The sequence below is a fragment of the Sciurus vulgaris genome (genome assembly GCF_902686455.1).
Source record: "Sciurus vulgaris genome assembly, chromosome: 6".
NCBI classification, from domain to species: Eukaryota; Metazoa; Chordata; class Mammalia; order Rodentia; family Sciuridae; genus Sciurus; species Sciurus vulgaris.
Window position 1 is genome coordinate 91,898,938 of NC_136466.1, and position 21,968 is coordinate 91,920,905.

At 33.6% G+C, this 21,968-nt stretch overlaps 2 protein-coding genes across 2 annotated transcripts in view; one reads left to right on the forward strand and one right to left on the reverse strand.

Annotated features, from left to right (window-relative positions):
* Nucleotides 1–21,968, forward strand: part of MCTP1 (multiple C2 and transmembrane domain containing 1) — a 564,948-nt gene that overhangs the window by 527,039 nt on the left and 15,941 nt on the right.
* Nucleotides 5,827–18,140, reverse strand: LOC306663451 (SMC5-SMC6 complex localization factor protein 1-like; the record flags this gene model as incomplete). The annotated part of the gene is made up of 4 exons (XM_079143792.1): nt 5,827–6,756; nt 9,475–9,657; nt 10,069–10,161; nt 18,125–18,140. 4 exons carry the CDS (start codon nt 18,138–18,140, stop codon nt 6,275–6,277), a joined length of 774 nt encoding a protein of 257 aa, XP_078999918.1. The 3' UTR covers nt 5,827–6,274.

Consider the following 21,968-nt stretch of genomic DNA (forward strand, 5'->3'; position numbering starts at 1 on the left):
GGGTTTTTTCTAGACCAATGATGACAGAAGAAAAAATTTTAATTTAATAATAGTAGTGAACTCCCTTCAAGGCATTTAAGGTATAACTTCTAATAAAGGTAGTCATCTTTTAAATCTTACAGTTTCTATTTCCTTTTCTGTGTTGAATCAGAAAAGACCCATCAGAAAAAGTAATTCTCAGGTTCTGTGAATACCTCTAGAGTCAGAAAGTAAAAATACATTTTATCACGACTACATATGAAAATGTTTAATTCTTTAGCAATTTATGACTACAACTACTAATCTCCTAATCCCCATCCCAACATGGTAAGGTTCTACTTTAATGCAGTGTAAATGAAGACTAGAGGAGTAGATCAGTAAAAGTGATAGATACACTTTCAGAGGCAGAGCACCCAGTACAGTGTGTTAAGAATCATAAATTAGCTTTTTTAATTACATCCTACCTTGAAGAAAAATGGGCCATATTTCAAAGTTGTAGTTTATCTTTTAAACACTCTATACATGTCAGTTTAAATAAGGCATTACTTTCTGGAACATTACATTCAAAGTAAATTGGTTACTGGACATTCCAAACAAATACTAATCGTGTTGTAAAAAATGTGAAGTGAAAAAGAAATTTTCAAAAATTTGGTCACATAAACACAACCACTATTAGCAATGTATTTATGTTACAATCATTTCCCTATGTAAATGGAAGTGATATTTTAATCACATTTAAATAGTTTGTTTTTAACACAAGAACAAAAATTTTATCAAGAAAATGGTATTTAGGGAACTTTTAATAAATTGCTTTCAATGTCCCACAAAGATTATTTTCTCCAATAAACATGTCAGAGAATGAACTTACAAGTTATTTTGGAAGGAAATTTGAAAGAACTAAAATGACGGGAAAAATAAGAAATGAGGCGTCTAGACTTCCCTAACCTTGAGGAATAATCAATATAGCTATTTCTGATCATTTCATTAAACTAACTGCTATTTTTATTCTTCATCCATTTTATTGATTTCAACTAAAAGACCCTCCTACAAAATAATTATCCAGATCCTTGGTTTAGTTTATTTGAAAATTACTCAAAAATTTTCAAAGACATAGTTAATTATTGGTTTTAAGATTTGTCTATATGCCTTCTAATTTTACACTTTCACTAACTTATAGTATTAAATAACATCTGGAAATTTTTACTTTCTTGATTCCTTTAAAAAATAAACAATTCCTAATCATTTTTCCCCCCATTCCCTTGGCAGTTTCGCCTTTACAATTCTTTTGTTAAGTTTTCCTAGAAAGGTTCTTTAAACACATATTTTAAATTTTACCCAATTCTAACTAGTTGCTCTGCAATTTCTCTATTTTGTAAAAGAGAATGCAAAGTAGAAAAATGCATCTTTAATGTCAGTATGATACTCAAGATATATATTCCTTAAAATGAAAACCTATTATAAATCAAACCATTCTGGTCGTAAAAAAAAATAAACAAGAATCAAGACATAAACCATTGCTGACCTAACCCTGAAGCTGAGAAGCCACCAACAACAAACTAAATTCTTTTATCTGTCAGTCACATCGTTAAGATTAATTTTTTCAATATGATTATATCATTTGTGGACAGAAGGTTGGAGAAGCAATGGCAATTTTAGTTCATCTACTATCAAGACACATGAGAGAATAATAGTTGCAAATTCAATGCTGGATTCCAGATTTTTAAGTTCAGTGCAACTTATCTTCTGGACTGCTAATTTTTTTTTTAAACTTCTACTTCTTTGGTGGAACTAAAGCATATGTTCCAAAGTAGTGAGCCATATCTCTATTTTAATGATTAACAGTCACTATGTATTAATGTTCACTTAATCCAATCTAGATACTCTGGGAAGGAGAATGAGTAGATTTACCAAACCTGGGTTTAACATCCTAAAATATCTGGGGGCCAGGACACAAAAACAGTTTTGGAGAGACTGTTCAATTCTAATTAGAGTACAGCTATTTAGAAGTGCCTGTAAAAGGGCCTTTTTGAGACGTGAGTTTTGTGTTACAGGCATAATAATGTTACAATATTTATATATTATATATATATGTTTATAATTTATACTTAGTAAGATTCACTGTTTTATAACTGATCACTAGTCACTTTTGCATACTTAATACTGTCAGATTTTAATCAGCAAGTTTTAAAACCCAGAAAAGTGTTCAATGGGAGGAGAGAAGGAATCTATATATCCTTAGAAACAAAAATGTTCTTAAAAAAAAAAAAATCACTTGTATCTAGGACTAGAGTTGACTTCAATACTTCAAAAAAAAAAAAGTGTACTTACAATCAAAACTATATCCTTACACTTAAAATACCTCATAATAATTAGTTCAAAACATACAAAATATTACAAACACATTATAAACACAAACACACTATGAAACAGCAGATTCTTCTGCAAAAAAAAAAGCTAATCACTTGGATGTGTATGTATTAAACCTCTTAGCTCTGCTTTTTCAAACAATTAACAGGAAACTCTTTCCCCTCTAACATTCACATAATTCATGTCTCAAGAAACAAGATAGGTAGAGGGTCTATGTTGTTTGGTGTTTTCATAAACCTTGAAAGTATGAGTTGAACATAATTGGGTGTTCTAGAAGACAGAAAATTGACTATGACAGGGCAAACTCTTAAAAAAACACCCTAATGATCAATAATGTTAAAAATATCTTATGAAATGTTTTAATCTTCTGAGAAGGTCTTGAGAGAGTATGCTTGGAATCAAATAAACCAATACTACACCTTTTATAATTAATTAGGCCTAATAATTTCTAAATATATTTAAGAGCAAGCAACCAAGAAAGTATATCCTCCACCTACAATTCATTTAAAACTACACGGCAAATTTCTGGTAACAATTTGATTTAGAAGGAATAATTAACTATTCCATGACTCCACTTTTGATGTGAACAGGCATAGCCTAATTCCAATAATGCCATCACTGACCTTTCTAACTCAGTCCACATTGGTTATAAAAACAATTATCATTCTGAGTTTTGTAAGCTCCATGTCAGCAGGAGGTACAACTGGCTTGGAAGCTGTGTGATAATGCCTAAGGGAACAATTGCTTCATGTTACTCAAAGATGACCCCTTTCTACTCATAAAGGAGCAACAGTGACAAGCTCTCATCAAGTTTATCACTTAACTGGAAAGGTGTATAAAAGCATGAGGACTGCACATTTCACCAACAATTTTTCATGTGAAGTTATACATTTAAATTTCCATAACAGCATAAGAAAAAAAAAAACATATTTTCTGGAGAAGTATCTGTTAATGCATATGTGTTTGCCTAACAATAGGTACCAGTTCACTAACACTGCAAAATCACACCCTACATTTGATCCACTCTAAAATAAAAGTGCTAAAATACTACTAATAAAAGGACTAAACAGCCAGACTCTTGGATATTTACATTTAAAAGCTAAAGCAGTGTACTATTATTACAAATTTTAGAAACGCACAAAACTGAAATTAATATTATTTTGGTACTAGGGATCAAACCCAGGGGCACTCTACCACTGAGCCACATCTCCTAGTCCTTCATTTTGAAACAGGGTCTTGCTAAATTGCCCAGGCTGGCCTCCAGTTTGCAAGACTCCTGCCTTCCCAGTTGTGGGATTATAGGTGTGCATAAACAAACCTAGCTCAAATTATTTTTTTTAACAGCATATTAGAAGACAAGAAAACTCAACAATATTTAAGCCTACATTACCTTCCCATACTTTTAAGTCTTTCTTCTTTCTTTGTAGCTTCAGCCTATCAAATACACCAGCTGGTAGATTTTAAGTATTCAAAAAATATTGAATTCAAAACAATGATTAATTATATTCATTTGACTTATATAAGAATACATGTTTTTCTGGTCATCTTGAAGTTAACAAAAGAAAATAAATTCCTGGACCACTTTTCTCTGCATATAGAAATTAAGAATTGAGAACCAAGAAAAGTCTAATTTCAAAAAGATCCCGAGGAACTACCAATAAATAAACACTGCATGGGAAAAAGCTGAATCTTAACAGCTCAGAAATCCCCTTCCAGATTTTACTTATATTGCAAAAGGGGCAATTAATAGGCTTTTATTTTATTTTTTAGATTTCCATGAAATCATGATGTCAAATCTGACAGTATTATTCAGCTGGACCTATGAGAAGTTTCCAACTGAATAGCCAGGGCTCAGCTCAGAAAGACTATTTTAAGTTTTTAGAACAACTTCTACTTCCTCTAGGATAGATTTAAGGCAATGATTATGTTTTCTAATAGTATACATATATAAATATGCAATATCCATACATAATAGGAATGAATATTAAAGTTTAAATACATACTTATATCCTGGTATTGTTAATTAGGCCACAAAACATAGTAACCTGTGTTTGCTGCACTGGACATTCAAAGTGTGAAACTGCAATATCTTCTTTATGAGAGAGACTTCAATGGCATTTGAATATGTCATCACAGTTTGTAGAAATTGGCAGGTAGAATATTTAGTTATAAAATATTAATGATAATCTCAACCACATGACTATTTCTTTATGAATATCTATTTTAGAAAACTATTTTTTCCTAACAGTGCAAAATACTAACTCATGATTTTGATTACTCAATTACCTTAGAATTACTGCTAACTTAAGCAATTACATCTTACATTTTACTTTAATGATTCATTATAACCAAAAGAGGAGGTAAAACAAGAAAGGAAGTAATAATTAAAGTGCCATATAAAGTGATAGACTACCTTAATTCTATCATGGCAAGGATGCTTGATGTTATTTCCATTAGATATGTAAGAAAATCTAAGCACAGAAATGAATTTTTCTTATAATTTAGTCATTAACAAACTAGACAAAAGATTTGAAACTGTATCTGATATTAAGGTGTATGTTCTTCAATTTATAGTAATTTACCAAGCAAACATTATCCCTTGTGCCTTCACAAGTGAGGTAAAATGGCAACACCTGAGAAACAAAATGTTCATAGTCATCATCTGGGGAAGCATGTTACTTCTTATGAATTTACCTTAACATAATTTAAAGAGTTTCCCTGATGTCATGTATTCTCTGATGCTCTGGCAGACTCAGTAATAAAGAGAGATATGTATGATGTTATACTTGAAGACTAAATAGAAATTGTTAATATTCCTTACAGTATATGTAAAAAAAACAGTATTTAAAATTATAGAAAACATTTTTTCAGAGCTGACATACTAATGTAGCAGTTTTCAATTTAGATTATACACTCTACAGTAAAGAACTGAGCATTTGTATCTTGTTAAAAGATCAACTTCCAAGATAAAACTGATGTATACTTCTTCAGTAGATTAATTTCTGAGATCATCACTTTAGTTACATAAAAGCGTAATGGAAGTTTTAATGTTTCTTTTCCAGCTTTATCACACAATGTAACTTATTTCCACTAGTGAGGCAATTCCAATTTCACAAGTGGTTATTATCCACACCCTGTCTTTTAGTTTTACTATAAATTACTATCTGGAAAAACCTGCAAATTGAAATATTACTACCCTGTAAATTCATACTGTACATTAAGATTTTAGGTAGTCTCAAATCTATTACTTAAATGCCACTTGTAATCTTAATATTTAATAAAACTATTATGCAGGAAAATGTTTTTACTTACAGAATATTGGTTACATAGAGCACTAATACACTTTGTATACGAACTGCTAAAATAAAATAGATTAAGGGATGGAATTGTCAGACTATGTATATTTAAAAATCGTAAGAATAATTATTTTAAATTTTAAAGATGTTTATTTGGAAGCACACAAAACTAAAATGTCTATTTTAGTCCATCAACTCAAAGGGAATTACAAGCTAATAGACACACATGTCTATGAATATCCTTGCCATGATTCTAAGACTTAGAATACCTAGAATAGAGGACATTACATTTTGATTTGAAAAAATATTTAAATTAAATTTTTTACATATACAATGAGTAGATAAATAATATCACTTCCAGAACAAAAAAATTAAAGATTAATGAAAACAGTTGATACCAAACAAAACTTTTTTTTTTTACTTCTGAGTCAAATTCTACACACTGCAAAAAGATAGAAGTCCAGACTTTAGTTCTGAAGATGATTTTTAAGTGCTTTTAACATTTATCAAGGCTGCAAAGTCTGTCAATAAATAAATCAAATTAATATCTGTCAGTAAGTCATGAAGTCTGTAATAAATGACTAAAGCAAGTTGAACATGTTTAGAACATTGACTCATACTTTTTGGCATCATCATGAAAACTCTGTGAATGATCGACACATCATTTCCAATGTCACCAATAAGGCCTCTGTATGGACTCCAGGACACACTTTCAAATTCTCGGGCAGTTCCTTCAGAATATTTGGGAGCTTCTGCAATGTCTTTATATTTCTAGCATAAAGATCCAATAACCAGTCAGTATGAGAACTGGTGGTTTCTTTATAACTTTTACAAGGCATACGCAGCTCATTTAGATGAGTTAACCCTTTGAAAGCTAAGAAGAACTCTGAAGATAAATCAAAAATCGAACAAAAATTTAGCAACATCCTACTAAGTAAAAATGAACCAAATTCAAGTTGCTGGTGGTAAAAATGTTTCTCTGCTTGTGCATGAAAGTTCTCCACTGTGTCTTCTATTTTTGTAATAGCAAATAGTTCTTCCTTGATTTGAGGTGATATCACATAATCCAAGGGCAATTCCCCCTTGGAGTTTCTCTGCTGTAAAAGCACTGGACCTGTGAAAAAGAAAATGCAAAATGTTAAGGGTAAAATATTTTTATTTTGGCAACTTAACAGCTGTTCTCTCTCTTCTTTGATTTTCCAAAGCATACAGAATTCTGTTTACAATCATAGTTTTCACTAATTCATGTTTGCATAATTAACTGGCTATATACTAACTGCCTAATAAAGGTGCATTAAAAAAAACAACAAACCATAATTCTGTGAATTGCCCACCTCATGAGTTTAAAAGTATATGGATTAGTTAAATAAACAGTATATGACTATAAATGAAAAAGGCTTTTAGAAAACTTTATTACCATCTTAAAATAAGAATTTTGGTGTTTCCATAAGGAATTAACATAATACATTTTTTCTTAAATTCCGTAAGAGTCCTAAGGTTGTCACATAATATCATCAAGAAGGAAAAGTAGTACCCTTTTCCACTGGTGATCAACAATTCTGGCAGTACAAAGTCCAGAAAACCTTACTTCTTTTATCCTTGTTTTGCTTAATTTCAGTTTAGGCAAATGATTCCAAAAAATTAAGTGTTAATTATTCTGTATCAAACTCAGATCTTATCCATCTAAGCTAAATCTACCCAATATTTAGGAAGTACTGAAGATATAGTTTATGCCCTAGGTAGTAAAGGATAATGTGGTGGGGCAAAACAAGAAGAACACATTATTTGGTGACACAGAAAAATACAGGAGTATTAGTACCTTAGTCAACCAAATCTTACAATTATTTATGCACTTAGTTATAAATAAGATGTTAGAATGGATATAAAGGTTTTAGTACTAGCAGACATCTCAGAAAGTCATATTATATAGATTATATATCAGACAGAGAAGAAATTATAACCATTAAAACCCTTTTTTAAAAAAATTTTTAGTTGTAGATGGATACAATATCTTTATTTTACTTATTTATTCTATGCGGTGCTGAAGATTGAACCCAGTGCTTCATTTGTGTCTGAGGTAAGTGCTCTACCCCTGAGCTATAACCCAAGCCCCTGTTAAAACTCTTAATGATAACTCTGTTCAGACATACATAATGACCTAGACATAAAATGTATTTCATATAAAAATCAACCACTGAAGATATAGGATTAGTGTATAATTTATGGGAAAAAAGAATTCTAAATTAAAATTAATTTTTTTCCTTGAGTTGACATAAAAAAAATCCATTTACTCCTTTTCAAAAAAAAAAAGGAAAGAAAAATATTATGAATACCTAAAGAAAACAAAAGTCTGAGAAATAAATATGTTCTTAAAATTATTGCTCTCATGATTGAGCTACTCAAAATGGACAGATAATACAGTTACTATAATGATAACGTCAAACCATGTGACAGGTTTAAACCAAATATAACTGAGGCAAAATAAGTCTTATACAATTGCCAAAGGACCCTGATAAATTTAAGAACAAACAGATTTCCTCTTCCAGGTCAAGGAGTTCATCCATTTACTATTCTTCACTAGTAAAATTCAAATTGGTTGGTGGAAGGCTAAACTCTAAGAAAATGGACTTAATATAATAATATAATATCTCATATTAAAACTACACGAAGCAAAACCAACTATTTGCATGAATGTCAGATACAAATTGAGTACAAAAACAAAATATTTAGCTTAGGAATAGAATAGAAAAATAAAACATTTAGGAAGCAGAATATTATGTTTAGTAAAAAATAATACTAGAAAAGAAGGCAAAAGAACCAAAATATATTGATTATGAAATGATGTTAGTAAAACAGACACACTAATGCCTTTAGGGGGCAGGAGAAGACTATAAATAACCAAATGTCTTATGCTATCATGCTATACAACCTTTCTTAGATGTATATAAAGCAAAAAGGGAAAAAAAGACATAAAGATAATGTGCTTTTTGTTTTTATGCAGAATTAACTGCTTTAATTATGGGATAAAATCATGTTAATTTCTAAGATTAGAGCAAATAAAAGCAATGGGAAATTTACATAAATTTGTTTTTGTTTTATAAGCTCATCAATTTTTTTTTGCTTTTCTTTTTAAAACAAATCGGTTTGAATATTTTGATGTAAATTAGCAATATGCAGTTCAGGATATAAGAATGTTATTGAAAAAAAGGAAAGGGCCTGCTGAAAGCAAAGATTTAATATCAGTAGAAAAAGCTTTAGTTGAATATTAAGCTTAAGTTAACCTTCTTCATAAAACCCCTGCACAACAGTTATTACCATTTGAAAATTCTCCTACTTTAATTTAATTGACTGCAAAATGTGAATGAAGAAAAAGATTCTAGGATATCTTTTTCACAGTCTGTAAAGATATGCCTCATAAAAATAATACTGAGTTAGCAGTTACATATAAAAAGCTTGAAAAAATTCAAGTAATCACGTGAATGTTTACATTCACTTACTAATAAGCTTTCAGAGATGACTAGTTCACAGGGGTTTCATATGTTAAGTAAAAGGATTAATATCTAAAACCAATATATTCAATTAAAAAATCCACTCTCATACATGAACCTTTAGACTTAACAATATATACATGCATATATATATGAAAAAGCTTTTATTGCTACAAATAAAAGGTGGTTACATTCTAGGAGACTTTTTATCCTTACTTTTTTACTAACAGGAAATGAAAATCTCTTTCCTTACAGGTTTTAAATATAAAATGCTATCTACCTCCAAGGGATTCTTCAAAAAACTGGATAATTTATCAAAACCCATTTAGCATAAATGCACTCACCCCCATGCTGTAGTAGCAGCTTGCCAATTTCTACATGTCCGTTTGACAGTGCATCATGCAAAGGAGTCACCCCGTCCACTTGAGTGAGCAGATCTACCTCTGGACAACGTTGCAAAATTTCCTGGACACACACTGTGTTGCCATAGTTACAGGCTTCATGCAAAGGCGTCCAGCCAGCATTGTCTAAATTAGAAATCAAGGCAAGTTTTAAAACAGCAGAAGTAGGACTTTTGGTAGTAAACTACTAATGTTCTACTTCTCTCATCAGTATAATTTTGTAGGCACTTCATATTAAAACCCAAACTTCGCTAAAAATACCCAGTTTAAGTACATTTTTTTGAAGAAAAACAAATTTAAATAATTAAAAACAATATAAAAATATTAGTGTTGAGATATAAACAAAATATAAACACCAAAAATGTTTCTACACCATTAGCTATAATGAATTTCTTGGTTTTGCTAACGGCAATATTTTAAATATATTTTAGGTAAATTAACTCAAGCGATTTTTCTTAATGTTTCTTAATGACATAAAACTGTTTAATATCACAAATATTAAGACACTGTATGAAACCACAAAGATTTAAAACTTACCTTTAACATTGATGTCTATTCCTGGCAAAGAAAGAAGAAGAATCAATTTCTCCACTTGGTTATTTATGCAAGCTCTATGCAGGGCTGTTTCTCCTGCCATAAAAAATTAATAGATTATTCCAGAGAAGACAAGATATCAACTAAAGAAATAATCAAAGGGCATGAACTAGGAGATCTGGCCCCATGCCAGAAAATTATTTATTGAGTTTTCCTTCTGACTGGTTTAAACATCTCTTGCATTAGAAAGTGTGTATGGTGGGGGGATTCCTACCAATCCATACAGCTTCTGTTCTAGCAGCAATTCAGAAATGAAATTCTATAGCAAAAGGTTTAACATAGGCATTGTCTCCCCCTAGTTCAAGTTTTAAAGCTTCAGCCCTGCTATAAAATCCCCAAATGATCAGAGAACACCAAAAATACTGGGTTTTGCAGCAATAAAAGTTTAGAGTGCAATTGCCCTCTCTTAAATTTATTCATGAACCTGCATTAAATGTATGGCTCCTTTTTATACAGCATTTATAGCTTAATTCAAATGAATGTTTCTGGCTAAGCACGAGTGCCTCTACACACTCAAGTATAATTCAGAACTTCAAATCCATTAACAGATGGTTTGCTGCTTCTCAATAGGCTGTCTGGCTTGGCTACAGCAGCACAGAGAGGGAGAAATGGAGGAATCTTAATATAAACACCACACACACACATACATGAAAAAAAAAATCTCTAGTACCATTTAAAGCTGAACAAGAGTAACGAATAGAAAGGCAAAGTTTTTGCTAGGAGGAATGCAATTAATGGCTGCTGGCTAAAATTAACTATATCTGTCTTGTTATAACCAAGATTAATAAATTATAAGTGATGATTTTGATGTAAATTTTTAAAAACTTATTATAGGTGGCTGCTTAGGAAACAAAATGAAATACTGAATCACACTTGTTCTTGCTATAAAATACTAAGTAGTATATTTTTACAGTGTTCAGTTTTACAGATAGCTCTGTAACTTCTACTAAACATTACTTTTACATGCACAGAAAAGCTTTTCAAGTTTTTCTCTATTATTTCTCAATTCTCTTCCTCTCCCCCAGTTCCTTCTGCTGTTTAGACTATCATTCATTAGTATATAAGTGATAGCTGGTACATTTAGTACATTGAAAATACATAGGTTTAGAGCAATGAAGTACATAGGAGAATAATTCAAATGTTGATTACAATATCACTCAACACTTGAGATCACAGAACTAGGATTGGAGTTATATGATTGAACAGTGACATAAACACTGAGGTCTTTTCTGTAACACTAGAACTGGTTTTTGTTTTTTCTAAGTTTTTTGCCTACAGACATATATAGCTTTTGGTCCTCACTCAGCCCCTTACATGCTCTGTGACCTTTTGAAGATATTTCTCCATCTGCAAAATGAGGCTAATAGTCTTTGTGGGGTTGTTTGTGGTGTGCATTTCTAAGGCAAGTGCAGGGTTTAGCATAGTACCTGGCATATAATGTGGATGGCTCTCTTTTTCTGCTTTCCACATATATCATTGAGTTGCTTGAGTATGAATGAAGAACTAAAACTTGATTTAGAATTGGGAAGAGGGCTTATTTTCTAACTGAATATTTAACTATATCCTACTCATGTTTCTTAAAAGCTATGGATCATCCCACTGTATTGACGTGGCAAGGGTGTGCTATCTGGGGAATCTATGACCACCCTACCACACCAATGATTAGCACCTATACTTGCTGATAAAAAATATATGCACACCCACTTCTGTGGTCTCTATAATTTGTCCAATGGAAAGAATGGAAATCATCTGTCAATCATATTGCTATGCCTAAGAACGCTGGAGAACTTATGGGTTTTGCATGTTTGCCTAAAACTTTTGATGCCCACTTTCTAGATCTGAAAAGTTCCTTGTCACTCATAATTCCTACAAATAAGATAAAGCTTATGAACTTTTAATAGAAAATTCTGTTCTTTCTTGTTCTTTGAATTTAATTGCATTAAAAATTTTAATACAAATTTCACAAAATGATTTTCCTATGTGTGTTCCAAGTAACTTTTAACACTAAGACAACCAGCTTACTTAAATAATAAAGTAGATGAGAATAAATTTGTCATATTTAGAATAGATAAAATTATAATTATAAAAACTTTAAACAATATTTATAAAATTTTTGATACATAAATACTATTTTAAACCAAACCTGGATGACTTGATGAATTTTTTAATGTTCTAGTCCATTCAGTCTTCTATAACAGAATGCCATAGAGTAGGTTGCTTAAGAACAGAAATTTATTTCTCACAGTTCTGGAGACTGGAAAGTTCAAGATTGAGAAGCCAATAGATACAGCATCTTGAGAAGTAACTTCCTGTCTCATGAATGACTGTCTTTTGCTATGTCCTCATGTGGCAGAATGAGGAGGGGGACTCTCGGTGATGTCTTATAAGGACATTAATCCCATCAGTGAGGGTTTCACCTCCATGACCTAATAATTTTCTAAAGTCAGTTAAATTTCCTAAGGCAACAAGGAACTAAGGAAAAAAAGAAAGAAACTTCAGACAGATGAACATTTTATCCTGGCAGAAAAAAATAATAGCAATCAGCAGCACTAAACAATACTGCCAGTTGTCAAATCCTTTCTGTTTTGTAATAATATTGTCTTTTATATTTCTTAGAAACCATGTTTCTTAAGCATGGCCACTCTCTCCTATACTAATGCAATGTTTGCCACTAAGGTGACTCTTTACAGGAATGACTCTACCTGTTATTAGTGACTTTGTGTTCTTAGCTGAATTGTACCAATCATCTTTTGAAGTTAAAAGAATAAATAAATAAATTCCTGTTAGCTAAAGAAAAGTATTTCAATACTTCTCAGAAAGGAGGGAAAATAAATGCAAAAATTGGAAGGACAATTTTGACATTTAGATTAATAAAGTGAATAATAAATAACTAAATGTTAATTTATAATGCTGTCTTTGTTTCCCCCAGCTATGTGTTTGTCTGGAAAATGCTACTTCTATTTGTATTTCTGCATAGCAGCCGTTTGGCTCAGATAAAATATCTAATTCATAATACTGGTAAATGTGCCAAAAAGTCACACAAACCAGAAGGTTCAAAATAATTTCTATCAACTCTACACAGTGTGTTTGAGGAAGAGCAGATTGTTGTAACTTTAGTGCTTACAATCAGGAAGCATTCATAAACAGAGGCATTTAAACATTTGTGTTCATCTGACACATCAAAAATCAGGTAGGAAAAGTCAATATTTATTGTCATCTATTTTCCAGTACTTAATGATAATTATAGTAACAGCAATAATTAATAGTAATAAAATGGTAATAAGGAACATTTTTGGAACTTATTATAAATCAGACATTGGCTAAATGTTTTACATATTTGGGATTAATCTACCATATTAGACTCAAAACAATCTTAAATTGTTCCAAGTATACAGGGATTTCTTTAGCTCTACAAGAAATCATACTGAAAATATTTTTTTTGTTGTCCTAGAATATAGACTCCAAGAAAAGAACTGGAACTAGAATCACCCCCTCTTGCAGTGGCAGTATTCCCAATGACTTCCTATTGAAGATTTTCTAATTTTCTTTTTTTTGGAGGGGGTACTGGGGTTTGAACTTGGGGGCACTCAAACACTGAGCTATATTCCCAGCCCTATTTTGTATTCTATTTAGAGATAGGGTCTCATGGAGTTGCTTAGTGCCTCACCGTTGCTGAGGCTGGCTTGAACTTGAGATCCTCTTGCCTCAGTCTCCTGAGCAGCTTGGGATTACAGGTGGGTGCCACCATGCCTGGCTAGGTTTCCTATCTTTAATACTGGTACTTGATTTATATTGATTAAGTCCCCTGCCATTTTTGTGTTGTGTATGTGTGTTTCTCTGGCTAGAGTTGCTAACATTTAATTGTGAACCAGAACTCAGTGTTTGATTTTTTTAAACAAATAGAGGCTACCAAATGTGATATACCTATTTCACATTTCCTTCCGAACATCTGGGAGTGGGGTATTAGTAGGGAAGATGGGTGTCACAGGATGAGAGGAGTGTGAGTTACGTTTGCCACGAGGACTTTTATGAGCTATGCTCTTTATAAGGCATGACTTTAAAATTTGGTTTGCTTCCACACCTGTATATTGCCTTCTCTGTCACCAACTCTTTCTAGATGCACAGAAAACAATTTATCCTTTGATGCCAGAATCTCCTGCATAAATAAGACTGGAGTAAAAGTTCCACTCAGTACATGTAAGTTGAGTGATATTTATTTGAAGAACCAGGGCAAGGATAACATGCTTTACTAAACCTAGAACAGCTTATAGTGGGTCCATGGTATCCCTTTTCCCATTTGTTATGATCAGCAGTGTGTGAATGGTTCCAGAAGTCAATAAAGACCCTTCAGAATAGCAGCAAATAAATTCCCAGATAGGCAATATCATTCAGGTGGCAATAGCAATTTTCTGCTACCATGCCAGCAAAATGGAACAAAATTTAAAATCATCAGTGATGTGGCCAAATTCTAGATTGTTAATCCAGTTATTTATCAAAGAACTGTTTGGTTCTAGAAATCAAGAGCCAGGCCAAGTATTGTGGTGCATGCCTGTAATTCCAGTGAGTCATGAGGCTGAAGCAGAAGGATCCCTAGCTCAAGGCCAGCTTGGACAACTTAGTGAGACCCTGTCTCAAAATAAAAACAAAAAGGATTGGGAATGTAGCCCAAAGTTAGAGTAACCCTGGGTTCAATCCCTAGTACTGAAAAAAAAAAAAAAAAATCCAGCAGTAAAACGCAAGAACTGGTGAGGAGGGAAAAAAGCATATTTTCTGTGCTTTTGTGACAACTGCTAGGTTTTGCTCCTGGCACAGGCTGAATCATCATTCTGCTGAGGCAGGGCAGGGCCTGGAGAGGCAGGTAGTCTTCATCCATAAGAAGGGACTTCTTTTTCAATTGAGGAGCAATCACTTGCTATTGAATAAGACATTGATTTAGAGTTTTCAATGATACAATAGCTTTATAAAAGAGAGTTAAATAAAAGACTAGATAGGAAAGATAGATAAAACTCTTAATATTATTAAGGCAGTGGAAGGGCCTGAAATGCAAAATCAATAGCAAATATGGCAGTGTAGTACTTATATAAATCACCCTACAGGGCCTGGAACAGCCCTGAGAGGGAAAATAGTATTCCCCAATGAACAGCTTCACACCTGCGGTCTCCAGCAGCCTTTGTCCTGCTCATTTTTGGCTACTGATTTTGCCTCCTGTATCACTGAGAAAAACAGAAGCAATAGAACTCACAGGTCGTTGCATCTTCCTAACACCAAAGCTGGGACCTCCTTGATCTTCACCACTCTTTTCCCTTTCCTTTGGTCACTGGGGAAGAGGTATCCCTGCCTCTTCCTCTTTCTCATTCCTTCGCAAACGGCAGCTGAAGTTAGTCCTCATTTTCTGTAACATCCATTCTCCTCTGTACTGCTGGGTCATTCAAAAACAAGTAAATATACTCTAGGATAACTCTTTGCAAATTTTAATGTGCATATGAATCACCTAGGAATTTTATTAAGCTACAAATTCTAATTAGAGTTATAAGGCTCTAGTATTTATCTTTTAAAAAAGCCTCTTGATTTCACACACATGTACTCCAGCTCTCTCCTCATGTTTTAGCAACCTTTCACAGCAAAATTTTTTGATGGGTGTCTTCTGTGAGTGTGTCCACTTTGCAATTACACTCTGCTAAATCCATCCAAAGCTTCCATCCCCTCCACTGAGCTGAAATTGCTCCTTAAGGTCACATAATACATTTGCCAAATCCATTGGCATTTTTATGTTGTCTTTATTAAACTCTTAGTTTGGGAGGTTATCCTTTCCTCCTTGAAATACTTTCTTTTGGGCTGGGGTTGTAGCTTAGTGGTAAAAGCACTTGCCTTGCATGTGTGAGGCCCTGGGTTTGATCCTCAGCACCACATGAAAATAAATAAAGATATGTGCCCATCTACAACTTTAAAAAATCCTTTCTTTGACTTCCATAGTGCCTTCTAATTTTCCTCCTACTTCAGTCTTCTCCTCTGCTAGTTCCTACCTATCTGCTCAATAGTTAAGTTTTGCTGGGCCCCAGGGCTGTTTTGGCACTCTCTGTCCATATTCCTTACCTGAGTGACTCCTATTTCAACATTAAGGACCTTCTGAATACCAAGGACTTTCAAATCTGTATCTCCTACCTGACTCATACATCCTTCAACCTAATGCTATCACCTCCTGGGTATCCAACAGGCACCTCACACTTTTTCTTTGCCCAAATAGCAACTCTTCATCCACCTTTTCTCAAGCTTGCTCTTTTTCTCTTCATCCTCAAATCAGTAAAAGAAGATTAGAAAGAGGGAAGAAGGAGAAAAACCAGGACAATTCCCCTAGGTCCCTGTTATTTCTCTTGGTCTCTGGGGGCATTTTCTAGTATTGTCTAAGTGGCTGAGTCTGTGATTCACCTCCCCAAAAGAGAGATCCCTCCATAGTCTTAAATATTGCTAAGCCCTCCATGGCTTGGCTTCTGTCACATGGTCAGGCCATGTGGTCTAGTATCTAGACTCCAGTAGCATAATCTCCTTCTGACAATGGCTTCCTACATTGCCAAAGTCTGCCACACTCTATTTGATTCTCAATTTTTTCCATCATCCATATAACCACTTCTCTGCATTAAATCTCATTTGAAAGATTTAGAAGAGTTATTGCTTTCCTGACCAAAAACACCTACTTTTCAACTACAGAGTTCATCCTTGGAGCAGCCCTCCCTGACCACTGGGTCCCTCTCCAGAACATGTTTCTTTGTTCAGCGGCTCACTGCACTTTTTACTTTCTACTGTTTTTCTTGTTGTTTATTTATGTGTTTGTTTGGTGCTGTCTTGCATATCACTGTTTCCTGGAGCCTACCATTCCCAGAGCCTATAATAGTGTCTGATATTAATTGATATTCTTTTATTCAATAAATATTTATTAAGAGGTTTAGCTAAACAGAATATTGCTCAAATGGGTAGAGGATGTAATAAAATGAATTATCTGATAAGCAGGATTCTCAATATAAATTTTAGAAAAATGGGAAAAGAATTCAAAACAGGAAAATACTACCTTTTGGGAAGAAAGACAATTGGTGGAAGGAAACAAATGTGTGTGTGTGTGTGTGTGTGTGTGTGTGTGTGTGTTTTGTGTGTGTGGTCTGGGATTGAACCCAGGACCTTGCAACATGATAGGCAAGTGCTCTACCACTGAGTTACATCCTCAACGCTTTTTAATTTTTGAGACAAGGTTTCACTAAGTTGTCTAGACTGACCTTGAACTTGCAATCCTCCTGCCTCAGCCTCCCGATAGTCAGGATTATAGGTAGGTGTGCATGACCATTCCTGGTGAATATCCATGAATGCATCAGTTGCACACAATTTGTCAGTACTACTAGACATTGTCTCTATCTTACTAATGGGGAGACTGAGTATCTGAAAGGTTAAGTAATCTATACATGGTCATATACTTTGTAAAACACATCAGGATTTAGGTTCACATCATCCATATAGCTGATTAGGAACGTACATTATACCTTCAATTCATGTCCATTCTACTTTTATTTTACATACAGGAATTTTAAATGCAGATAAGTAAACTATCATTTCTAAAGGACTTATTTTATCCTATTAACGTAATAGCTAGCCACAGTGTGAAACTTTGAAACTCTTTCAAGTTGATAACCATCTTTATCTTGCCCTTTTCCACTCTACTGCTGACCAACCCCCAAATTCACTGACAGACCATCATGCATATAAGTTCTCAACAATGCTATAATTATAAAGAGAGGGCCTTTGGTGTTTTCTTCTATGTTGACCTCAGAATGAGCCTGATTTAGTGATTTAGTCTGCAGTAAGGAAAGAGTCAAGAGGATAGGCCTGCTCTATATATCAGTAGTATCCTGTAGAGCACAAAGTTGTTATTCAGGTTTTTGCTACACATGGCATCAATACAGAAAGATGGCCTACTTCCCTCCAGATTTGCTAAGTCCCTTATTACTGACATTACCTTTGTTTTGTTGCATTTCGCTGAAGAACCCTTAAGGAGGACAATCGAGTTCTCAGTCCTGTTCTTGATTTTCTACATTATGCTAAAGTCTGAAAATGGTAGGTGATGTTATTATTATTGTTATGCCTTTTATAGGAAAACTGAGGGTGAAAAGCCCAAAATGGTGGAGCAAATTTTTTCCTAATGTTCATTTCCCTTGTTTGGTGGATTCAAGTCGGGCCATTAACACAACTTCAACATTGCTTTTTTCCCTGATTTGTTCTTAAGACTTCTCCCTATCCACAAACGTCATGTTCTGAGAACACTGAAAACTTACAACAGGCAAACAAATCATGGAAATTAAATAGCAATAAAACTGTTGTTGGCTTCATATAAAAAATATTATCCAGTATTTAAATGGCGATTATTTCCAGAAACTTGGCAATTGCAACCATACAAATGATGAAATTGATTCCAGTCACAGTCCATCTTTGTTTGGAAAGGAAATACCAGTAGTGTTTGAAAAATGGATTATTAAAGACCTTGGTTTGCTGAAGGTGGCTCATATGTTCTATTTGCTAACACAGCATCTTGTTGGGGAAAAAAAATAAGCGCAGCTTTTCCCTATCCCATATTATTTTCACTACAGATCTTTAGAGCAGGAAATAAAAAACAGCTAATGGTTCACGGGGCATGTGGAATTAGTTTAAACAAAGCCAAACCCTAGTCCTGCTGACCGCCTCCTCTTTCCTGTGCTGTTTTGTCTATGCTGGCCTTAGAATATGTCAACAAATCTCTTTTAAGCTCAGATGGAGAAAGGATGGTGATTCTCTCTCTTTCTATAATTTATAACATATGTGCCTTTTTAGAAAGGTACAAGTTTGTCTTGTAAAATATTTGTAAAGAAAAATAGCCTCTGGATTTCACAAAGTAATTCTTACTTGGTTTTGGAGATATCACAAAGAACATTGTTTTTATAATACTAATATGATTCCTTTCTCGCACAATTTGATTATAATTCAAGATTAGTTTTTGGGAAGAGCCAAGTTTAAATATCTAAAACAATGTAGTAAAAAAATATCATGTGTGACTTGATGGCTTTTTGACAGTAACCTAAAAGAAGCCCCTTTCACTCATGAGACATGGATTACAATGCTGAGAACTCTTTTCAATTAATTATGACATCTTTGCTTTCCAAGCTTCAGTTCCCTTATCTGTAAAATGGGGGAATCACCTGCCCCTGCCATCTTAAATAGAAAGATAAAAGTGTTTTATGAAGCATGGAGTCCTAAAAAGGTAAATGATTATTTTTACATGAAATCTAAGAAAAACTTTGAATGTCTCACACCTTGTGTTTATGTCCCTTTATTATATATTAGAAGGATTCTTTTTTGATTAAAAACTGCACTAATGGTGAAGGGGAGTGGTTCAGTGGTACTGACTGCTTAGCATGTGTGAGACCCTGGGTTTGATCACCAGCACCACAAAAACAAAAACTGCGCTAGAAAGTAGATTGCCTATAGAGCTTGTATTGTTTAAGATTAAATATTTTACCCTGGTTCAGTCATGAGGCTTGTTGAGGAACAAAACACTAATTCTAATGGAATGTTTTGCTTGCGTAAGCACTGACAGATAAAAATCACATGATATATATGATAATGGCATGTGCCTTGCATGAGTATGACAAGTGGTACGAAGAGGACATACTACTTTTAGTGGGTAAGGACTATTGTAAACAGATAGCCTTTCTACTCAGATGCCAGTTTTCAAATCTCATCTCAGGTAAAAACATAAACATATAAAAATATAGCTGCAAGTACCAAAGGAGAATGTGAGCACAAATTATGATAGACATGTGGGACTTAAGACAATAGGCCTTCAGTTTCCTCAAGCAGGAAATAGAATAACTCAGGTCACCTTGGGTGACTGTTGTAAGGATAGTATAAGAAGATACATATGACAACATATAAACATAAAATAATAATCCAGAGTTATAAATAAGGGAGAAAATTACCTTATTAAGGTTTAATAAAAATTAACATTTAAAAGGTTATAGTATTTCCTGAAAATTGTTAATAATATTAATGACTAGTTTTGGAATATTTATGTTCCACGTTTGTGGCAAATGCTTTAGATAATTTTCTAACCATTTTTTCCCCCATTTTACAGATGAAGAAGTCAAATAAATTGCTCAAAACCATGTAGCTAAGGAAATGTGAGAGGCAGTATTTGAACCATTCAGCAATAGAGCCAGTTATTCAGAAATTTAATCATCTTCTAAATAAGATTATGCTCATCTAGAATTATAGAATACCTACAGTCTTCTCTACCCTCTCATATATCCTCCCAGCTCTGTATCTGAACTTAAACCATATTAAACACACATTTGAAAATGAAACCCTTTCAAAAGAGGCTTTTAAAAACAAACATAGGCATTCACAATTCTTTCATTAGAAGTTGGAATAAAGAAAACATAGCCCAGCATTTGTTATTAGGATTCAGAAACAATTTCCACGTTTCTATGACTGCACCTATAAGAAACAGCAGGATAATTTGCACCTACCAGCAAAGTCTTGAAATCTTTCAAATGACTCTGAGAGACAGAGGTTATTCCAAAGCCCTTGCTATTTTATCAGGTAAAAGGGCAAATCTAACCTGAAGGGATTTCAGGACCCACCTTACTTAATCTTTTCTCTCTCTCTCTTTTTTTTTTTTTTTTTCCAAATAAGGTCTAAGGACAGGCAATGACTTGTCGCTGGCCACTGTAATCTTATGCTTTCCACAAGATTCTTATCCCACAAATTCTTAATCCCAGCACTTCTAGATGACAGTAGCTTTTGTTATTCATGTTTCTCTTTGGTTACTTGGGAACAGCAGCCTCAGAGCTTCTGTGTGGCTTTTATCAAGGTTAGTCCAGAGCCAAGTCTCTTGGTCTTTTCACCTGGAGTTTATCAGAAAGCAGAGCTTCTCCTGGGACAAAAGCCTAGACAGATCATCTGCAAGGCCCCTTTCTAGAAGGTGCACTTCCTGCCTGCTGATAAGGAGACTGAGTCAAAGATTTTGAGAATGATGTATAGTTCCCATCTAAGAGTTGTCAGATACTCGCAGGACAGTTAGAAGTTTTCTTAAATCATTAGGCCTAGGGAATATCTGCACCTTCCTTAGGTCCTAACATGATGAGGGGGCCTAAATACTTGCTTCAGGGAACTTTCCCCAGACAACAGATGTATTTACACCTCTGTGCAGGCCTTCTGTAAGGTTTATTTGATTTATTAGAAAAAAATAAGTATTTTACATACATTCTTTTACAGGTAATAATTTTTGTTTAACATGGTTAGGAAGTATTTGTTTTATTTAAAGATATGTCATTTTTGTTTCTGATCCAAGATATCTAATCTTCCCTGCTCAAATTCACCCCTACCTCTCCCAGAATCTTCATTATCCTGTCTGAGTGTGTCTTCTCCAAATTTTCATTCTTTCCCTTTCTCTTTGACCTGTTTCTCCTCTTTTGTCCTATCTTCTCTTTCTTCCTTTTGTTCTATTTTCTTTTTCTCTATTCTTTGCTGTCTAGTTCTCATCATAACACTCAGAGCGTCAGCTGGATTTAAAAATGACTACTTTTGGCAGGGCATGGTGGCACATGCCTACAATCTCAGTGACTTGGAAGGCTTGAGGCAGGAGGATCTCAAGTTTGAGGTCAGCCTCAGCAACTTAGCGAGAAACTCCACAAATTGACTCTGTCTCAAAAAAAAAAAAAAAAAAAAAAAAGAACTGGGAATGTAGCCCCTGGATTTCATCCTCAGTACCAAAAAAAAAAAAAAAAAAAAAAAAAGACTTTTAAAACCTGTCTAGTACAGGTGATATT